Source organism: Oryctolagus cuniculus, chromosome 11, assembly GCF_964237555.1.
Source record: "Oryctolagus cuniculus chromosome 11, mOryCun1.1, whole genome shotgun sequence".
In the NCBI taxonomy this organism is placed as follows: Eukaryota; Metazoa; Chordata; class Mammalia; order Lagomorpha; family Leporidae; genus Oryctolagus; species Oryctolagus cuniculus.
This window is the reverse complement of record NC_091442.1, coordinates 117,830,526-117,849,465: the sequence shown is the minus strand read 5'-3', so window position 1 is coordinate 117,849,465 and position 18,940 is coordinate 117,830,526. Positions and strand designations below refer to the sequence as shown.

The 18,940-nt window shown below is 67.0% G+C and overlaps 2 protein-coding genes across 3 annotated transcripts; both read left to right on the top strand.

Moving 5' to 3' along the window:
• The first annotated feature begins 7,491 nt into the window (after positions 1 to 7,491).
• Positions 7,492 to 9,092, top strand: TNFRSF13C (TNF receptor superfamily member 13C). Of its 2 annotated transcripts, none has more exons than XM_070052986.1 (3): positions 7,492 to 7,721; positions 7,992 to 8,219; positions 8,605 to 9,092. In XM_070052986.1, the coding sequence occupies exons 1-3, from the start codon at positions 7,586 to 7,588 to the stop codon at positions 8,784 to 8,786; spliced, it is 546 nt and encodes a 181-aa protein (XP_069909087.1). In that variant the 5' UTR covers positions 7,492 to 7,585; the 3' UTR covers positions 8,787 to 9,092. The 2 variants fall into 2 exon arrangements, with proteins under 2 accessions (XP_069909087.1, XP_008273381.1); XM_008275159.4 differs by having other exon boundaries at positions 7,503 to 7,721; positions 7,908 to 8,219.
• Positions 9,093 to 9,374: 282 nt separating this feature from the next.
• Positions 9,375 to 18,516, top strand: SHISA8 (shisa family member 8). The gene is made up of 4 exons (XM_051834037.2): positions 9,375 to 15,063; positions 17,018 to 17,151; positions 17,648 to 17,776; positions 17,982 to 18,516. The coding sequence occupies exons 1-4, from the start codon at positions 14,567 to 14,569 to the stop codon at positions 18,371 to 18,373; spliced, it is 1,152 nt and encodes a 383-aa protein (XP_051689997.2). The 5' UTR covers positions 9,375 to 14,566; the 3' UTR covers positions 18,374 to 18,516.
• Positions 18,517 to 18,940: the final 424 nt, after the last annotated feature.

The window sequence follows — 18,940 nt, the reverse complement described above, 5'->3', positions numbered from 1 at the left end:
CTGCTGCTGCAGGGCAAGGGGTTTGGCACTGGGAGCTCAGGGCAGGAGGTTCTGGTGGGAGACATCGCAGGGCAGGGCCAGCGTTGAGAGCTGGGCCCTGGCTCTCCCCGGCCTCAGACCTCAGGACATTCCCTGCTTTGTCGCCTGGCCAGCGCGGGCACCACAGGACCTCTCCTGTGACGGCTCCATCACAGCCAGGCTCAGGCGCACGCCCTTCCCTGGAGGGCGGGCCGACTTGGGATTCTTGGCGCTGTGAGAGCGGGGCCCTGCTGGCCTCCCATCTGAGGCTGCCTCCCAGAGCCCAGCCAGGGTCCCAGCATGCTCAGTAAGGGTTCAGAGGCACCAGGCGACCTCAGGCCCGCTGACAGGCTGTGTAGACTGTTTGAGGCCCGCGTGTCGGCCGCCATCTGTGGGCACGTCACGCCTCACAGAGCTCTTCCCACACAACAGACGGGTGTTTCCTCATTTCACGGTCCAGGAGGCCGAGACCACTGTGGCGGGGGCGTGGCCGCTGTCACACAGCCCTTGCCCTCGCCTGTGTTCCTGTGTGTCTGGGTGCTGAACAGAGGTTGGGGCATCTCCGCTGGCTGTCAGAGAAAGCTGCAGCTTTTGGCACATGGGAGAAGGGGCCGCCCCATGTGGGGCTTGGGCAGCCGCAGGCCAGGGACAAGGAACTCCCCGGGTCGCAAGTGTCTGCTGAAAGGGGGTGGGGGTGAAGGTGTGCGTTGGCCCCAGAGGCACAGGCAGTATGAGCAGAGGCCCCGAGGCCTGGCCTCAGAGGGCCCAGGGCTCCTAGGAACCAGCACTGCACCCGCCTTTCAGGGTCCCAGGCTGTAAGGGGTGTGGGGGTGGGGAGGTCTCGGGGAGCTGCATCCTGAGCAGGGACAGGCAGTGTGGACACTGTGCCACCTCTGGGACCTGTCACAAGGAGCCCTCCCTCCCCCCCCCCCAGCCAGCACGGGCACCTCTCAGGCCTCTGTGCCACCTGGTGCCATTTAACAAGAGAAGCAGCATCACATTCGCCAGCCGAGGAGCTGGGAGCCTTCCAAGTTGCGGCGGAACGCGATGCTCTCACTGCTGCCAGCTTGGCAGGGGCCCTGGAACCGCGAGGCCCCCTCTGCGGTGTGGGCTGGCCTGTCCCTGCCTGCTGAACTGAGCAAAGCTGAAGTGGCAGTCAGGTGCCCTCCGGACTGTCCCCAGGAGGCTGGGGGTGGGTGGCCGGGGAGTGTGGTCCCCTCATCGGTCAGGTGGCCTTGTGCAGGAGGAGCTTGCCTGGGGGGGGGGGGGCGTTCTGCCAACAGCTTGCCCGAGTTGTGCTTGGTGCTGTGGAGGGGGTGGGAGAGGCCAGGCACGGCCACGTGCTGATGGCCTCATCTCCGCAGGTCAGCTGCCTCAGTTCCCTTATCTGCAGAATGGGGCCAGGGTAACTCATGCCTTCCACCTGCTGGCTGTGAACATGTGCAGTGAAGAGGCCATGATTAAAACTGCAAGCCTCAGGTGCAGGCAGTCACTGATGGTGGCCGGAGAGCCGTGGTCACAGGTCCCAGTGGCCGGGTGCAGGCAGTCACTGATGGCGGCCGGAGAGCCGTGGTCACAGGTCCCGGTGGCCGGGTGCAGGCAGTCACTGACGGTGGCCGGCTGACTGACGGTGGCCGGAGAGCCGTGGTCACAGGTCCAGTGGCCGGGTGGCCTGAGGCTGCTGCAGGCCAGAAGCTGGTGTCTGCGTGAGGTGCTCAGAGGGACAGGGCTTGCTCAAGTGGAAGGTTCATTTGCTCCTCTGACCATCCGGTTGTGGGCAGCCCCTGGGCCTGCCCTGGGGAGGTTACAGTCACTGTAGCAGGTGGCCCAGGCCCAAGTGCTCTCCCCGAGCTGGCGGTGTTTCCCATCCCTGGTGAGGGGGCGGGGTTCTCCTGGTGAGGGTGGGGCACCATGTCTCCTCCGCCTCCCCAGGGCCTGGTGAGGGGAAGTGGTGTGGTGGGAAAGAACCCCACCTGTGCGTCCCACCACGCAGGGCTGTGGCCGACTCGCAGGGTCAGAAAGCCTGTGCCTGCATCCAACTCTGCACGTGCCCCGCAGCTGCCCCCACCCAGGAGGGAACCCCTTCCCCTGCCACACACACCCCCTGCTGGCAGGGCTGCAGCCAAGTGGACCATTCTCAGAAAGATCACTGGCTTAGCCCCCTTGCGCGCCAGTCTCCTTGGGGCCAGAGGGTGTAGGCAGAGAATCCTCATGGAAGGGCCTCCCATAGACACTAGGGGGCTGCCTGGGCCTGAGCAGCCCAAATCTGACTCCTGCCTCAGTGTGGCGCTAAGGAGCAGGAGAGGGAGTAGCTGGGCAGTCCCCTGCGCCCGGCCTGGACAGGAGGCTGAGACAGGAGCAGGAGAGGGAGTAGCTGGGCAGTCCCCCGTGCCCGGCCTGGACAGGAGGCTGAGACACTGAGGACCAGGAGGGAGTAGCTGGGCAGGCCCCCGCCCCGGCCTGGACAGGAGGCAGCCTCCCCTGAGAGCACTCCCTATGCTGGGGCAGGGGCATCCGGAGGCTACAGCTCATGTTTGGTGGGTGCATGGTCTGTGCCCCACAAGGCCGGCCCAAGAGGGGTCCCCCAGCACTTGGTGCTCTGTGATGCTTGTCCATAGGCCAAGGGGCCAGACCTGATCCCTCACACCTCCCATCCCCCAACTCCCTGTCACCATCTGCAGATGGACAGGACCTCAGAGATGTGCACAGGGTGGAGTGCCCACAGCTGCCTGGCCCACCCCTCCCCTGCGTAGCTCGCCATCCTTTGCTAAGTAGGGCCTGTCACGTCACTTTCCCACAAGGCGGTGGCCAGTGGAGTGAGCATGGCGCGGGCTCGGGGTGTACCCGAGCCTTCCTCCCCTCCGAGCCTTCTTGGACACCCCTGTTTGAAATCCCCTAACTCCCTGGGGTCTGCCCTTCGGAGGTTTTCTCCCAGTACCTGGCACCTCTTGCTCCATGGTTTATGGTTCTCTCCCTGTTTGGGTTTCGGCTTCGTGGTTCCCGGCTGCTCCCCCAGAACCTAAACCAGGACCTGAGGCCGTGTGTGCTGCCGGTGTTCGGTGAATGGTCAGAGGTGTCTGCCCGTGTTCCTGCCATGTGCCTGAATGAGGCCTGGGGGACAGCCCCCTCCCTGCCCCACCTCATCTGACACCCCTGCTGCCTGGGCCCCAAGAGGAGGTGTGACCTCACAAGGAGAGCCCCATGACCCCCAAGAGAGCGGTGGGGGCTGCCCTGGCCAAGGGACCCTGTGGAGTGCTGGATGGCGTGCAGGCCTGTGTGTGTGTGCAGTGCTGGATGGTGTGCAGGCCTGTGTGTGTGTGTGTGTGAGCGTGTGCAGTGCTGGATGGCGTGCAGGCCTGTGTGTGTGTGTGTGAGTGTGTGTGCAGTACTGGATGGCGTGCAGGCCTGTGTGTGAGTGTGTGCAGTGCTGGATGGCGTGCAGGCCTGTGTGTGTGTGTGTGTGTGTGTGCAGTGCTGGATGGCGTGCAGGCCTGTGTGTGTGAGTGTGTGCAGTGCTGGATGGCGTGCAGGCCTGTGTGTGAGCGTGTGCAGTGCTGGATGGCGTGCAGGCCTGTGTGTGAGTGTGTGTGAGCGTGTGCAGTGCTGGATGGTGTGCAGGCCTGTGTGTGTGTGTTTGTGTGAGCGTGTGCAGTGCTGGATGGCGTGCAGGCCTGTGTGTGTGTGTGTGTGTGAGTGTGTGCAGTGCTGGATGGCGTGCAGGCCTGTGTGTGTGTGTGTGTGAGTGTGTGCAGTGCTGGATGGCGTGCAGGCCTGTGTGTGTGTGTGCGTGCGTGTGAGCCTGCACCGGCACAGGGAGAGCGGTGCCTTGATGAGCATCTCGGGAGGGCCTGGGCAGGGTTCGGGTCCTCCGTGGAAGGGCCTGTCCTGCCCTTGCCTGGCTCGGGTTCGGAGGGGCAGGGAAGCAGGAGCTCCGCCTCTGGATTCTGCTACTCAGGACGCTGCATGGTGCTGTGGCCACCCCAGTGTCCCCCGGGGGTCCATCGGCCACACCCTTGTCAGAGCTAAGTAGTGACGAGGGAGCTGGAAGCTGACACGGGGCACTCCAGGACCAGGCCAGCTGAGGGGGACAGGGAGGCCGGCCGGGCAACCCATACCACATGACCCCACTTAGGAAATACCGAAAACGTCCGTTTCCTGCGCGGACAGAGGGCCACGAGGTGCAAACAGGCCCCTTCCTCGGAGACGTGTGCCGTCCAGGGCGTGTGGGTGACGCCGGCAGAGTTGCAAATAAAGCGCATTTGGAAGTTCAGGGCATATCCTGGGTCTCAGCACAGTTTCACATCTCGATCCGGGGGCTGGGCCGCTCCGCCCCCAGGGACTGCCCCCCAGGCACTCGGTGCCCTCACTTCCCCCACCCGTCCCGGAAGCATGAAGGGGTACAGGTTGCACTTCATGGTCAGGTGGACCCAGGCCCCGTGTACCTGCCGGCTCATGGGAGGGCCCTGCACCCTGAGAAACTTAGGGCATTTGAGGGGAATTTGGGGGACGAAGATCAAGGGAGACTCCCTTTTCCCTGAGAGACAGGAAATTAATCATCGTTTTTCAAAGCATTTGGTGAAAAGTCGAGCATGCTAGGAGGCAAATTCGATCGAAAGGGAGTTTCAGCAACCAAGCCCCTCGCTTCCTACTCGAGTACATTGAGGTCGTAACTTGTTTAAAAACTTGAAAATTTGCAAAAACCACATTGATTTTAGAAAGTTTAACCCTCCTCTCTGGCCGTCAGTGCCATAGGAGAGCCCCGGGCGGTGCCTGTCCAGGGCTCCACGCTGCCTCGTACCCCTCACCCTGGGCGGCTCCGGCTGCTGGCTGTTCCCGAGTTGCATCCTTTACAATATATGGTAATAATTTGAAAGAAAAATGAGGATGGGTGTTTGGTCTGGTGGTTAAGACTCCAGAGCCCCGGCCCTGGCTCCCAGCTCCAGCTTCCTGCTGATGTTGACCCCCGGGCGGCGGCAGCAGTGTTGGCTTCAGTAATGAGGTCCCTGCCGCCCACGTGGAAGACCTGGACTGAGTTGGCCCAGGATTCAAGCCCGGCCAGAGGCCACTGCAGGTGTCTGGGGAGTGAAGCAGTGGATGGAGGCTCTGTCTGTCTCTAACATTATCTGAAAAAAAAAAAAAAAAAAAAAAAAAAAAAAAATTTTAATGACATACAAGACTTGAATAAAGAAAGTATTGATTTGAGCTGTTTTAAAAGTACATTGAGAGGCAATTTAATTTCACTGACATGGGTGAAATCTCTTCTGAATCACTGAGCCCCCAGCAGAGGGACAGGGCTGCCACAACCCCATTCAGGGGGTCACAGTGAGAAAGTCTGAGGCCAGACCCCTTGCTGGTCCAGGCCTCGACCCGGGCCCTGGCTGGGCGCAGGCACACAGGGCGCACCCCGCACACATCTGTGTTAAGTGAGGATTCTGGGCTCTCCAGGGCGCTGGCCCAGGGAAGGATTTTGTTACCTTGGACAGTTCGGACGTGGCCTCATCGCTCCCCTGGGGCTGAGCTCTGCGCCCGGCTCTATTCCAGCCCCAGGCCCAAGGAGCTGCTCTCTCCTGGGTTCCTGTGGGGCGAGTCAGCCGCCTGGTGCGCAGTCCAGGCTCTGTCCTAGGGACGCTGCCGGCTGAGAGTGGGGCTGTGGCCTGTCCTTGGACCCCTAGAGGGCTTTCAGTGCCCTGGCGCTCCTCCTGGCTCCCTCCCCCCACACACACCCACATTCACACCCACTTCTTGCAGCTGCACTGCCGCCTACACCTTCCTGCCGCGCAGTTGCTGGCCCGTGGGCAGTGGGCCAGGGCCCCTCAAGGCTGCCTCGGAGATTGTGAGTCCTCGGGCTCTCCTGAGCCAGACACCCGGGGGCCAGCCGCTGTGTCACCTGTCCCGCGGCGCCTCCTTGCTGTTTATCCAGCCGCACTGCCCCCGTGGCGGATGGAGAGAGGTCCCCTCTTTTTAAAAAATTCTTCTAGGGGTGTCTGGTGTAGCAGCGAAGAGGCCGTTGGGGGGCCCACATCCCGTATCGGAATGCCGGGTTTCAATTCCAGCTTCCTGCTGACGGGCCCCTGGGAGGGCAGCCGGTGATGGCTCAAGCATGTGGGTTCCTGTCACCTCCATGGAGACCCGGACTGGGTTCTGGGCTCCTGGCTTCGGCCTGGCCCGGCCCTGACTTGCGGGCACTTGGGGAGCGAACAGCAGAGGAGAGGGCTGTGTCTGCTCACTCTGCCTTCCAAATAAACGACCAAAAATTATGTTTTAGCTTTTCAATTTTAGTTTTGAGTTTTTTATGAACGTGATACTTGAGCGCCTTGGGGGACAGTACAGTGAGATTCCAGCTTCTCCCACACAAACCAGCCGAGCCAGCAGCAGCCTTCCGTTGGCCCGGCTGTAGTGGTCTGTGGTGCGCGCAGCTGTCGCCCCCAGCCAAGGTCCCCCACAGGCAGACCCTCCCCAGGGCTCCTCCCTGCCTCCCAGCGTCCCCTTGTCCCAGTGCAAGCTCCTCCCCCAGGGCCGGGGCCGGGGTTGCCTCCCCAGCACCCTGGCAGTTACCCCTCCTCTGTGTGCTGATCCCCCGGGCTGGTCCTTGGCGTCTGTGTGGTCCCCAGGAGGCACCAACCCCAGCTGAGCCCTGAGCTCCCTAAGACATCCCAGTGACGGGACCCTGTCGCTTGTTGATGGTCAGGGAAGGCCAGGGAGCTCATGTGTGTGACCAAGACTCAAACATGGCTCCGGTGGGCCTGGCCTTGGTGGGCGGGCAGAGGTGGCCAGACAGCAGGCTGGGACCACACAGTCCGTGGGCAGACGTGTGGGTGGAGGTGCCCCTCCCCGCCCAGTTTCCTCCAGGGGGTCTTACTGGGCTCCCCAGTGGTCCCCAGCCAGAGGCCAAACACCCTTCGGGATTAGTCTGTGCAGCAGCCCGGCCCTCTGCGTTCCACACTCCCAGACCTCCTGTTGGGCCCCCAGGCCTCTGCTCACACTTGGCCTCCACCCCTGTCATACGGCCCTGGCGCCTCCTGGCAAATACCTTCTCATCACCTCCTCCAAGAAGCCCTCCTGGCCACCCTTCCATGGAGATCTGTGCCGCTGCCTTGCTGTGAGGCACCGTCTGCCTCCCCCATCACTGCTACGTGTGTGGGAGTCCCTCGGGTGTTTGATGTCCTGAACAGCTCTGCCTGGGGAGGGTAGGAGGACTCCCCAGAGGAGGAGGCAGGTGGGGCTGAGGGGAGATGCCTGGGGCCAGGGGCCAGCTCAGAGAGGCAGAACCAAGGACCCCAGAGCTCTGTATCCATTCGGCAGGGGTCCATCCCCTTTGCTGCCCAAGAGCAGGCTCTGGTCTGACCCTGGCCGGGTCCCACTGGCCAAGGGCCCACCCAGCTGGCGTCAGAGCGCAATGGTTGAGCGGTTGAAGGCAGGAACCACAGGTGAAAGACAAGGGCCTGGCTGAGAGCGGGGGTGGGGCGGGCGGAGTGGGCTGGGCCGTCCCGGCTTCCTCCCAGGGCAGCCAGGCGAGCTCAGAATTTAGTCCCAGCTGTGTGTGGCCGCGTGTGGCCGCGTGAACACCATGAGGCGAGGAGGACGCAGCCGGCGGGGCAGGGACGGGCCAGCCCCGACGTCCTGCGTCCAGGCCCAGTGCTTTGACCCGCTGACCCGCCACTGCGTGGCCTGCTACCTCCTCCACATGCAGGAGTCCCGGCCGGGTAAGAGAGGCCCCACACTCAGGGAGGGAGGCCGTCCTGCCCCGGAGCCCGACCTGCCTGGGACCCGCGGGGTGACGGCCGATGGGGGCGTCAGTGGGCAGAGCCTGGGTGGGGACTGGCGATCCCTGCGTGGCCCTCACCCCCTCTCTCTCCCCTCTGCCTCCCGGTGCCCCCTCCCCTGCCCAGTCTCACCTCCCTCCGACCTTCACCGGCCCCGGTCGTCCCTCCCCTCAGTCCCATGCCCTCCCTCCCCGTCCCCTCCGCCAGCAGCGGGGGCCAGCAGCTTGGCGCCGGGCACAGCGCTGCAGCCGCAGGAGTCCGTGGGCACGGGGATCCCCGATGGGGCACTGCCACTGCCTGGGCTGCTCTTCGGCGCCCCTGTGCTGCTGGGCCTGGCGCTGGCGCTGGCGCTGGCGCTGCTGGCTCTGGTGAGCTGGAAGCGGCGGCGGCGGTGGCCAGGGGTGCCCTCCCCTGAGGCCCGGGACGGAGACCAGGAAGGTGAGTCTGCCCCTCCACCACCTCCAAGAGGCACCGCCCAGGGGGAGTAGGTCACAGGGGCTGCGGAGGAGAGAGGGCGGGAGACAGGGAGACGGGGCTGAGGCGGGTCACAGGCCAAGGGGGGATTTTGCTCTGAGAGTCCCTGTTCCAAGGGAGGGTCAGGGCGCAGTCCGAGGGGCTTGGTCCCCAGCGTCTCAGCACTCCGCCTCGCCAGGCCTGTGACCCATGTTTCCTGTCCCGTGGAGCAGTCATGTGCCCGCTCCCCCCAAGTAGAACCTCACGCACTGAGGGCCCACCCTCCAGAGGAAGCTCCCAGAGTAGGCACAGGGAGGGCTGTGGCCCACTCCTGAGCCTCACTCTGCACCCCTGCCCCCACCCACTCCAGAGTCCCTGGATGATGTCATTGTCTTCTCCCCGGGATGCCCGGATGCCACAGCTCCCAACTCACCCCCACCGGGAGAAGAAGCAGGCACCGCCCCACCCAGCCACAGCATCCCTGTGCCGGCCACAGAGCTGGGCTCCACTGAGCTGGTGACCACCAAGACGGCCGGCCCTGAGCAACAGTAGCACCGGGGGGCCGGAGGGGGCCCTGCCCTCCTTGTGGGCCAGCGCAGGCTCCCCTAGAAGTGGAATTCAGCCCTTCACCCCAGCCGCTGCCTGCGTGTGTCCCGGGAGCCACCCTGCAGGGCAGGCAGTGCCGGGCGGGCACAGGGGCTTCTACCGGGAGCCCACTCCTCGCTTGCCGTTCTGTCTGAGCTCCTGCGTGTCTGAGTGGCGGGGCCGTTCTGAGTAAGAGGCTTTTCTTTTAGAGTCTGGAAGGCACCATTAAGCAAAATTGAACGTGAAAAAAAGAGCAAGTGGGAGGAAGCCTGACTCGTCGCTGGGCGTTGTGTTTCTCTAATACTTGCTCTCGGAGCTGTAGCAGCTGACGCCAGTGGCAGCAATGAGTAACCAGCTGACGGCTTTGCGCCGGGAGTGAGTGCGAGATTATGTTAAGAAAAGACTCGGAGCAAGAGACATAAAAGACAGTGCCGGACCGGGCCGGGTCTCAGCGCCAGGGGCGCTCACCGGGGCGCCCCCGCTCTGGGGCCTGGGCCCAGCTCGTCACCCTCCGGGGCAGGGTCGCAAGTCCTGTCCTGGACGCTTCCTTGGAACTGGCCCAGCCCGGCCCCCCTGGAAGCAGCTCTAAGACGGGGTTCAGGGTGTGTCCTCCCTCCAGGGCTGCCCGGCAGCCCCCTGCGCTTTCCCAGCCCAGAGACAGTCAGGGACCAGGATCGCTCACCTCCAAGTCCCTGGCCTGCTAAGTCCCTTGTGAACCCAGATGCCCAGGTGACTGGAGTGAGCTCAGTGGCAAGCGGTAGGCAGCAGGGGCCGGGGGCCCAGAGGAGCCCCGCCGCCCACTCCCCTCCCTGCCCCAGAGTCTGAGCTGTCCCCCTCCCCCATCTCCTCCACCACAGCCAGGGGCAGGGCCTGAAGGGGAAAAGAGTGGGCGAAAGCCCTCAGACCCAGACATGCAAACCTCCAGCCCCTCTCTGTCCCAGCCCAGTCCCTGGTGGGCACCACGGTTTCCCCTCTCGTCTGTTTCCTCTTCTGAAAAAGGGGGCAGGGGCTGGATGCAAAGTTCTCCTGGCCTGCGGCCCCCAGAGGAGGACGGAAGGTAGGGCATTCTCTCTCACACCCATTTCTCAGATGAGGAAGCTGAGGCTCAGCAGGGGAGGGAAGTTCTCCGGGGAAGAACCAGGAGAGAGCAGTGGAGGAGTGGTGAGGAGGAGGGACGGTGTCTCTGCAGCCCGGGCACCTTGTTCTGGGGGCCGCTCTCTCTCCTGATCCTCCTAACAGCACCTGGAAAGGGGGGTGGGTTATTTGTGTATTTGTGTTTGCTTTAAAAAAAATGTTTCAAAAATCCAAACAACGCATTCTGCAGGCAGTAAATCGGAGGCAGGCCTGTGGGGAAGTGAGTGGTGTGGCAGGGCGTGGCCCCGAGTTACCCCGCCACGCACGGCGTGCTCTCCATAAGGTTCCCGGCAGTTGTAGAATTTCCCGAGCGCTTGGCTGCGTTCGGGTCCTGCGGTTGTATCCGAGGCCCTCTGGGCATCGCCGCCTCCACCACGGCCCTGTCAGGCCACGAGCAGGGAGCCTACGGCCCATTTTGCAGGCAGGCAAAGAGAGGCCCAGAGACAGCAAAGGGATCCGGCCCAAGATGCAGTTCGCAGTGGCCCTGCCCCACGCCCTCTGCGTTCCCAGCACAAGGCCATTGGCCCAGGTGCCAGGCCCCACCCCTGCCTCCCTTTGCACAGGGACTGGCGGGAGCCCAGGCAGTGGCGCCCCTCACAGGGTCTGTGCGGGTTTTTCCTGCAGCGGGGCCTGCTTTTCCACAAGGTCCCCAGGGCTCCGCAGCTGGGGGCGGGGCTGGCGGGAGTCTCAGTTCCTCCCGAGGCTTCCTGCAGGCCCCTTTCACTTCCTGCCTGGGGGGCTCAGGGAGCCGGCGGGGAGGCCCAGCTGGGGAGGCCAGGGAGGCGGCCGACCCCTCGCCTCGGGCTGCGTCTGCAGGCCGGCGCACAGCGCTGTGTGTGGAAGCTGGCAGCAGCTCTGGGTCCCTGGGGGCACAGGGCAGGCCGCTCTGAGCCCCACAGGGGTGGCTGAGGGCAGCAGTGCCCTCGGGACGTGGGAAAGTCGGGGAGGCGCCTAGGAAGAACAAGGCGTGGCCCCGGCCTTTCCCCCAGGGAACGCGGCAGCTGTCGGGGCTGAGGGCGTCTGGGTGGTCCCAGGGCCCGGCGGGGCCCACGCTGCAGCCCGGATCCAGGACAGCTCCGCGACCCCGACTGCGTGCCGCTTGTGCGGTCAGCCCTAGCGTGGCCCCGACTCGGGCTGCAGGGCGCGGGGAGGGGGCGGGACTGAAGGACCCCAGGCCCAGAGGGGCGGAGTCCGGCTTCGGGGCTAGGAGAGGAGGGGCCGCGGGGTCCCTGTCCCCACCTGCGTCGCATCGCGGCTGGGGACGCGAGGGGCGTTATTCGGGCCAAGGAAGGGGCGGTGGGGAGGGGTGCTTGGGAGTGAGGTGCGAGGCTGAACCTCAGCTCTGCTCTGCGCGACCTTGGGAGCCCGGGCTCCCCCTCCCTCCCACGGGCAGCTGGAGCCTGAGTCACTCCTGTCTCAGGAGACAAAGGCGGATCCAGACCCCCTCCGGTGGCATTTGCTCTCACTGGGGGTCTGGGGCCCTCCTCCAGCCAGGACGGGACCTTCCATGAGCTTGGGGGTGGCACTGTCACTGTCCCCGGGGCAGAGAGGGCTCCCACGGGCCCTGGCTGGCGCATCACGCAGGTTTGCAGGCATTGGCTCCCTCTGCACCCCTGCCCACAGGGGCCAGCAGCCCACCTTGCGAGTGAGGGCACTGAGGTCTAGCCAGGGTGGCTGGCCCTAGGAGGGCAAGAATTCCCACCCTGCCAACTGGCTCCGCAGTGCCGGCTACGTGGGAGCATCCCAGGACGGGAGAACAGGCCGTGCGCAGGCCTGGCGCACACGCAGGGGTCAGGGCTGGCCAGGCGAGGCCAGGCCGGGCAGATGTGCTGTCCGGGGTAGGGAGCGCTGCCCTGGGGCCGGCCTTGCTCACCTGGCCAGAGGCAGTTCCGGGGTTCATGGTGCTGGCTCCAGGCCAGGCCCTGGCCCCTCCCTGCTCCAGGCCCAGCAGCCATTTCCCCTCCGCGTCTTGGGTTTCTCTTTAGAAAATCTCAGCCCCTCGGCCCAGGGCGGCATGGGGAGGGCGGACTGGCCGCCTGCCATCTACAATGGGGATGCGGAGGCCAGCCCGGGCCCTCCTTAATGCCCACGCGCTCTCAGGACCCCGGGGCCCTCCACGGCCAGGGTTGGGCACCAGTGAGGGAAGGATACAGGCGTGCCCACATGGACACACGTGTCCACAGCACAGGGACAGCCCCGGCGCCAGCTGCGGGCACCAGGAGTGGGGGGTGGGGCACTGCCCTTCCGGCACGGAGACTTTGAGCCCCGCCGGGCTGCAGATGCCCGGTGTTATTTTAAGCTTGGATCAATGCACAATTTTCAGTGATACAGGCTTGGGGGTGGGGGGAGAGGCAAGAGGGACAAGGGGCAAGTGCCCTGGAGCCTGGCTGTGCGAGAGGCCCCAAGGTCCGTCCTCTGCTGGCTCCATCCCCAGCTGCCCTCACCCAGCACGTGGCCAAGCACCTGGGGACAGTGGGGGCTGAGTGGAGGGACGGATCCCAGGGCCCAGCCAGTCACTTGGGCTCCTGTGTGTGCAGCTGCCTCTCCTGCTGCCCCCCGCCCCCATCAAGTGTCCATATGGAGAGGGCACCAAGTACCTGGCTCAGACCCAGGGGATGTGGGCACCTGTGGTTGCTGCTGGCCACTGAATCAGACTGAGAAGCGCAGGGAGCTGGCGTGGGGCTTGGACATCATCTCCCCCTCCCCCAGACTGGGGGGCGGGGCTGGAATTCAGCTCCTTCGTTGGACAGATGGCCATCCCTATGCACATACCTTTGCAGGGAGCCAGCACGAGGTGGAAGTTAACAGAGGGCCCGATGCCAGGGCAGTGAAGGCAAGAGGGGGCTCAGCAGAGGACGCAAAACCCAGCAGAGTCGTCCTCACGGTTCCGGGGAGCAGCCCAGCACCCTGCAGCGGGGCGGGGGGGGGGGTGGTGGAAGGGGAAGCAACCGCTCCCTGAGCCCCTGCAGCCTGGGGGCATCATGCAGGCAGAGCCTGATCCAGACAGGGCAGCAAAGATCCCACTTCTAGGGACACCCGCGAAGGGACCGACAAGGACGCCCCAGAGGTGTGGCTGTGAAGTTCTGAGCAGAATAGCAAAGCAAAGTCTTGAAGGGCAGCCAGAAGTAAACCAAGAACCCAGCTACAAAACCGGATGCGAAGGTGGCATTCCTGCAGGGGCTGGCCCTGGTGAGGGGAGTAAAGCGGTTTAATTTCGTCCTTGGCTCGTCTGCCTTTCTCCTGCAAAACCAGGGCACGTGTTTTCCTGGGGTGGGGTCTCACCCCCTCCCTGGCGTGGCCGCCCTCCCGGCAGGTGCGGGAGGACTTGATCCTCCTTGAGATGCAAATCCTCCACTCTGAGACGCAGAGCCCCGGCCAGCCGAGGGAAGCGGGGTTGGCAAATGGAGCGGCAGGGACCCGAAGAGAGATTCTTCGTCTTACAGAAACTAGAGGCTGGACAGTGATGGCGGCGTCCGTGGTGAACCGCCCGGCAGCCCATGCCCTCCGGGTGTTCCCATCTGCAGGGTGGGAGGTGCCACGGCGACCCCTTTCTCCCGCAGGGCCAAGAGGGGGAACCGAGGCAGGGAGAAGAGGTGGCCACCCGCCCTGCTGTCCTGCAGAGCCCAGCTCCGGAATCCCGTCGGGACCTGGGGCGTCCTGGGGCTGTCTCTGCCCGGCCTGCCCTCCTCTTCCCCGTCACAGCCAGGGGGAGGGCAGCAGGTGGCTGGAGGGCAGCGGCCAGGCCGTGGTCGGAGCCGCGGGCCCAGGGGGACCCCGGTTCAGCGTCTGGGAGGTTCTGAAGCCAAGGCACTCTCCCTGGAGGTGACCGCCGGGGTTTCCCTCCCTTTTGGTAGGTGGGGGATGGAGGCGTAGAGACGGGAGGGGTCCTCCCAGGGGAGGGGGAGGAGAAGGGGGCACCGATCCTCGCGGGACTGCCCTGGGCTGCTGTGACCTCCGCACCTCCGTCCCTGCACTTGTAAAGCACGGGCTCGCCCGTCGCGGGCTGGGGACCCGAGGTGGCAGCGTCCCGAGCCCTCGGCGGAGCCCTCTGCAGCGCCCACTTCCGAGGAGGGTCCCTGGCTGGGCGCCCGGCCGTGCGGCCCTGCCTCGCCCCCTCCCGCCCCTCGCGGCGGCTGCGCTCCGCCCCCGGCTCTGCCTCCCGCCGCCCGCCCTCTTCCCGCGCTCGCTCCCCCGCCCGCCCGAGCCCGAGCCCGAGCCCGAGCCCGCGCCGGAGCCGGAGCCCGAGCTGGAGCGCGGGCAGCGCGGAGCGGGCGGCGGCCCCTGGCAGCCCCTGCGCGGCCCCCAGGCCCAGGACCCGCACACCCTCCAGAGCCGAGAGCAGTCAGGACCGCGCGCAGGCACGGACCCGCCGCCGGCCGGGAAAAATCCCAGGGCGCGGACTGGCCAGCGTGCGTCCGAGGTGAGCCCCGGCGGGGGACGCGTCCACCGGAGGTGTGGCCCCGGGCCTGGGGTCTCCAGAGGACGCTGACGGCCCAGGACGCAGCGCCGCGGCGGCGGAGCCAGCGCGATCCCTGGGGGCACCGAGGAGCCGGGCCGGGGAAGCCGCGGCGCCCGGCCATGCGCGGGGCGCAGTAGCAGGAGGCGCGGGTCCGATGGAGCGGGCCGCCACGCCGGGGCTCCGGCTCGCGCTCGGGCTGGCGCTGCTGCTGGCGCGGCCGCCGTCGGGCTGCGCAGGGGCCCCCGAGGCGCAGGAGCCCGCGGCGCCCGGCACGGCGGCCCCTGTCGGCGGCGACCGCTGCCGCGGCTACTACGACGTGATGGGCCAGTGGGACCCGCCCTTCAACTGCAGCTCGGGCGCCTACAGCTTCTGCTGCGGCACGTGCGGCTACCGCTTCTGCTGCCACGACGGGCCGCGGCGCCTGGACCAGAGCCGCTGCTCCAACTACGACACGCCCGCCTGGGTGCAGACCGGCCGGCCGCCGGCCCGCGCGCGCGACGCCGCGGCGCCCCGGGACCCGGCCCGCGAGCGCAGCCACACGGCCGTCTACGCGGTGTGCGGCGTCGCCGCGCTGCTCGTCCTGGTGGGCATCGCCGCGCGCCTGGGCCTGGAGCGGGCGCACAGCCCTCGCGCGCGGCGCACCGTGACCAGGTGAGCGCGGCCCGGGACCCCCAGCCACGCTGCCCCGACAGCACCCACTGCGGTTCTCTCAGCGGCCCCCTCTCCTGGCCCTTGCTCTGCCTCCGGCCCCCAGCCCCCACTTCGCCAGGAGACACCTGATACCGCCGGTCTCCCCTGACCTTCCTGCCTTACCGGGTTCGGGGCCGCCATCCCTCCCCGCGGCCTCAGCCTCCTGGGCAGGGCCGGAGGGCACAAGTGGGCGCCCAGGGGAGCGAGGCTGGGGCCCAGGCCCCACTGACCCCGTGGGGGCCGCTGGGCATCTTGGGCAGGGGCAGGGGACCACTGGCTGTTTGGTTCCGGCCCTACTGCTTTCCTCTCTCACCTGTGCACCGCCACCCCCACTGCTGTGACTCAGGCCTGCCCACCCGTCCCCGGGGTTTCTGAAGGTCCCACACTTGTCCCCTTCAACGGCCCCTGGGCCACAGCAGGTTCTTCCTGCAGAAGAAGGCACTGACAGGTGGAGGGAGCCATGCCTGTGAGACCAGGATGGGTGCCGGCTGAGTTCTGGGCTGGGGTGGAGGACCCAGGTGGAATGGAGGCATGGGGCCCCTGGCCCTCCCACCCACACTCCCACCCTACCGTGCCCCCGCAGCCCCTGCGTCCCAGGCCCGTGCCTTCTGCAGTCACCGGGCAGCCCGGTACCCTGGGACACGTGGGCTGCTGACCCCGCACACACCAGGCTGGCATTGAGAGGGAGAAGCCCCCACTCCCAGGCGGCCAGGCGTGGCCGCTCTGCCTTCTGGGCCTCGGGCAGGGGTGAGGCTGCGCCGGCACTCATCATCCCTCACTCCCCAGACCACTTGGCGCTCGGTGCCCTCGGCCACTGGGCTGTCTCCGCGCTGGGTCTCTCAGCCCGGCTCCTGGGGGCTGCAGGGGCAGGGGCTGGGCCTCCTGCTGGGTGAGGGGGCAGGGAGGAGGTCGGTTGTGAGGGGTGGCTGGGCCAACACGTCCCCTGGGAGCTCCCTCCATCTGCAGGGTCTCGGGGAAGAGCTGGCCCCATTCCTGACCTGCTGTGTGGCCTGCACCAGTGCTGCCCCCTCTCTGGGCTCCAGGCACCCATGCTTCGTGCCTGTCTTGTGTAGGCTGGAGTGGGACCTGGGCTCCTGCGTGCGTGTCCTGAGCCCCTGCTCTGCCCCTCTTGTCACCCTCAGTTCTGTGTTGGCACTGACAGCTTGGGGAAGTTTGTGCAGGGGCTCAGAGGTAGGCCTGTGAGAGCTGGGCTGGGTGCCTGCCCAGGGAGGAGACCGGAGCGGGAGCCGCGGAGGAGTGGGGCGCTCAGCTGGGGCAGGAGCAGCATCAGAGCTCACAGACCCCAGTCACGCCTCGGCCACACCGGGCACCCCGCGAACCAGCCATTTGAGGCCCAGCCGCGGGAAGAGGGCCGGGCCAAGTGGGAGAAAATCATGGGTTCCGGGTGCCACAGGCAGCTGGGCCAAAGGCTCCGTCAGACGCCAGACAGCTGGGTGGGGGCTGGGTGTCCAGGGCACCCAGGAGGGTGGATGCCCAAGGTCATGGAGCCTTTGGGTGCTGCACTGGTCTGACTCGGCTCCCTCCTGCCACCCCCAGACCCCCGGCAGGCACCCCTGCCGCGGGAGGCGGGGTAGGCAGGTAAAGGAGGCATCAGCGGGTTTGAAGAATGAGAGGAGGAGGAGGAGAGGGGAGAGGAGGGGACCCTGGCCCAGGAGGTGACCCCGAGTTTCTCGGTTAGCTCTGGGAAGGGGCTGGTGTGGGACACAGGTGTGGCTGACGGGTTTTCCCTGGTCGGGGACACAGGATGGTTGAGGTTAGTAACATGAGATCCAAGGCCCAGAGAGGGTGGAAGAATGGCCTGGAGTCACCCAGTGGGACCGGGGTGGGGGTGGGGGGCTGGAGCCAGGGAGGGAGGAGGGCCGGCAGGCTGGCCTTCACCGCTCTGTCCCCACAGGACACTGACAGAACTCCTGAAGCAGCCGGGCCCCCAGGAACCACTGCCTCCACCTCTGGGCCCACCTTTGGGTAGCTGTGTCCAGGTGCAGATGGGGGACGGCCTGCCCCGGAGCTCCGCCCACGACAGCACAGGTGCGCAGGCTGGTGGGGGGCGGTGGCGCCCGCTCTGTGGCAGAGGAGGTTCGGCGAGTGCGGGTCCGTGGGCCACCGGACGCTCTGGGCCAAAAGGCCAGGAGCTGTGTGCCGCGAAGGTGCGCCTGGGGAGGGACCCTCCTACTGCCCTGCAACCTGCAGGCCCAGGAGCCGTGGCTCTGTTGGGTCCCAGATGCAGGATTTGCTGGCCCTGGCCCGAGCTGTGGCTCTGAGGCTCTGGCTCTGTGCCCCGGGGTCTGGAGCCCCCTTGCTGGCCTCCGCTGGGGAGGCGGCATCGGGGTTCAGTTCTCGGGGGCTTTGCTCCATCCCCGCGCAGGCACGTCCTCGGAGGGGGCTGCCGTGGTCCACGCGGCGCTGGAGCTTCTGCCCCGAAGAGGGGCTCGGCTCCATCAGGCTGGGGGAGAGGGGCTGCGCGGGCGCGCCGCTCAGTGGAGCAGGCCAGCCTCGTCTCACCACGGCCCGTCCCGCCCCGCAGACAAGAACCGCCTCAACAACGCGCCCCTGGGGTCCGCCACCCCGGGGCCCCCGCGAGGCCCCCGGCTTCAGGGCGGCGGCGTGACGCTGCAGCCCGACTACGCTAAACTCGCCGCGCTCAAGGCCGTAGGTGAGTGGCCCGGCGCGTGCCGGCGAGGCCGGGGCCAGGATGGCCGGGTCCTGAGCCCCCGGTTCCCATGGCCGTCGGGACCTACGGGACCCGGCCAATCCGCGCTCGGGTCGCCCCCCACGCAGCCAATCGGCTCCCCCTGGGCCTGGCCCGGCCCCTGACCGCACCGCCCATGCTGACCCCGCGCCCGCCCTGTCCCCCGCAGAGGCCGCCCCCCAGGACTTCTACCCGCGTTTTCCCGCTACCGAGCAGGCCCCGCGGACCCTCCCGGCGCGGGCCCCGCCGCCTCCCGAGGACCTGCCCGCCCGGCTCGACGCCTGCCCCTGGGCCCCGCCAGGCTACGCGCCTCCCGCCGGCCCCGCTCCGTCGGGCCCCTACGCGGCCTGGACCGCCGGCCGCGCCCGGCCCAGCGCGCGGGGCCACCTGGCCGTGCAGGCCTCCCCGGCGGCCCGGCGGCCCGGCCACGCGCCCCGGCGCCAGTTCAGCGTGGAGAAGCTGCCCGAGGCCTTCAGCCCCCAGCCTCCCGGCCTTTACGGCAGCGCGAGCCGCGGCCCGCGGCACCTGAGCACCAACAGCAAAGCCGAGGTCACCGTGTGAAGCGGCCGCGGGGCGTCCGGGGAGGGGCGTCGCCCGAGCCCTCTCGTGTCCGGCCCGGGGCAGGCCCCCGCGGAGCGGAGCGCCGTTCAGGGAAGGCCAGCTCGGCTGACCGCCTACACTGGGCTGGCGGCCTTGGAGCCTGCGGGGCTGAGAAGGGGCTCACTGGGTGAGGCCCGCGGCTCTGTCCGTGGGGCCGGGGCCCGGTTCCCGGTGTAAATAAAGCCTCGAATGTGGTTCCCTCCCCTGAAATAAAGGAGCCCCAGCTTGGCCTGGAGCGGCGCTGATGGCCGAGTGGTCCTGACTGCACAGACGGCAGTGCCGGCGGAGGCCCAGCATGGCGGGAGCAGAGGACTCTCCCGGGCTGGCGGCCAGGGAGCTGGGGGCCAGGGAGAAGTGGCTGGAGAGGGTGGCCAGGGCCCAGTGCCCACACCGGCGGGAGCCTTGGCAGGCAGCAGGGCACAGGGGAGACAGTTGTTGGGTCCAAGGCCCCTTGGGGGGGGGGGCCCATGCCCTCTCCTGGAGGCGAGTCCTTGGCCAAGCCTGGCAGGACCTCACCGACAGTTTTTG

Coding starts and splice junctions, on each gene's coding strand:
- TNFRSF13C (XM_008275159.4), top strand. CDS start 7,586: ATGAGGCGAGGAGGACGCAGCCGGCGGGGCAGGGACGGGCCAGCCCCG. Junction 7,722..7,907: donor CATGCAGGAGTCCCGGCCGG/GTAAGAGAGGCC, acceptor TCCCCTGCCCAG/TCTCACCTCCCTCCGACCTT. Junction 8,220..8,604: donor CCGGGACGGAGACCAGGAAG/GTGAGTCTGCCC, acceptor CACCCACTCCAG/AGTCCCTGGATGATGTCATT.
- SHISA8 (XM_051834037.2), top strand. CDS start 14,567: ATGGAGCGGGCCGCCACGCCGGGGCTCCGGCTCGCGCTCGGGCTGGCG. Junction 17,152..17,647: donor CTCCGCCCACGACAGCACAG/GTGCGCAGGCTG, acceptor CCCGCCCCGCAG/ACAAGAACCGCCTCAACAAC. Junction 17,777..17,981: donor CGCCGCGCTCAAGGCCGTAG/GTGAGTGGCCCG, acceptor TGTCCCCCGCAG/AGGCCGCCCCCCAGGACTTC.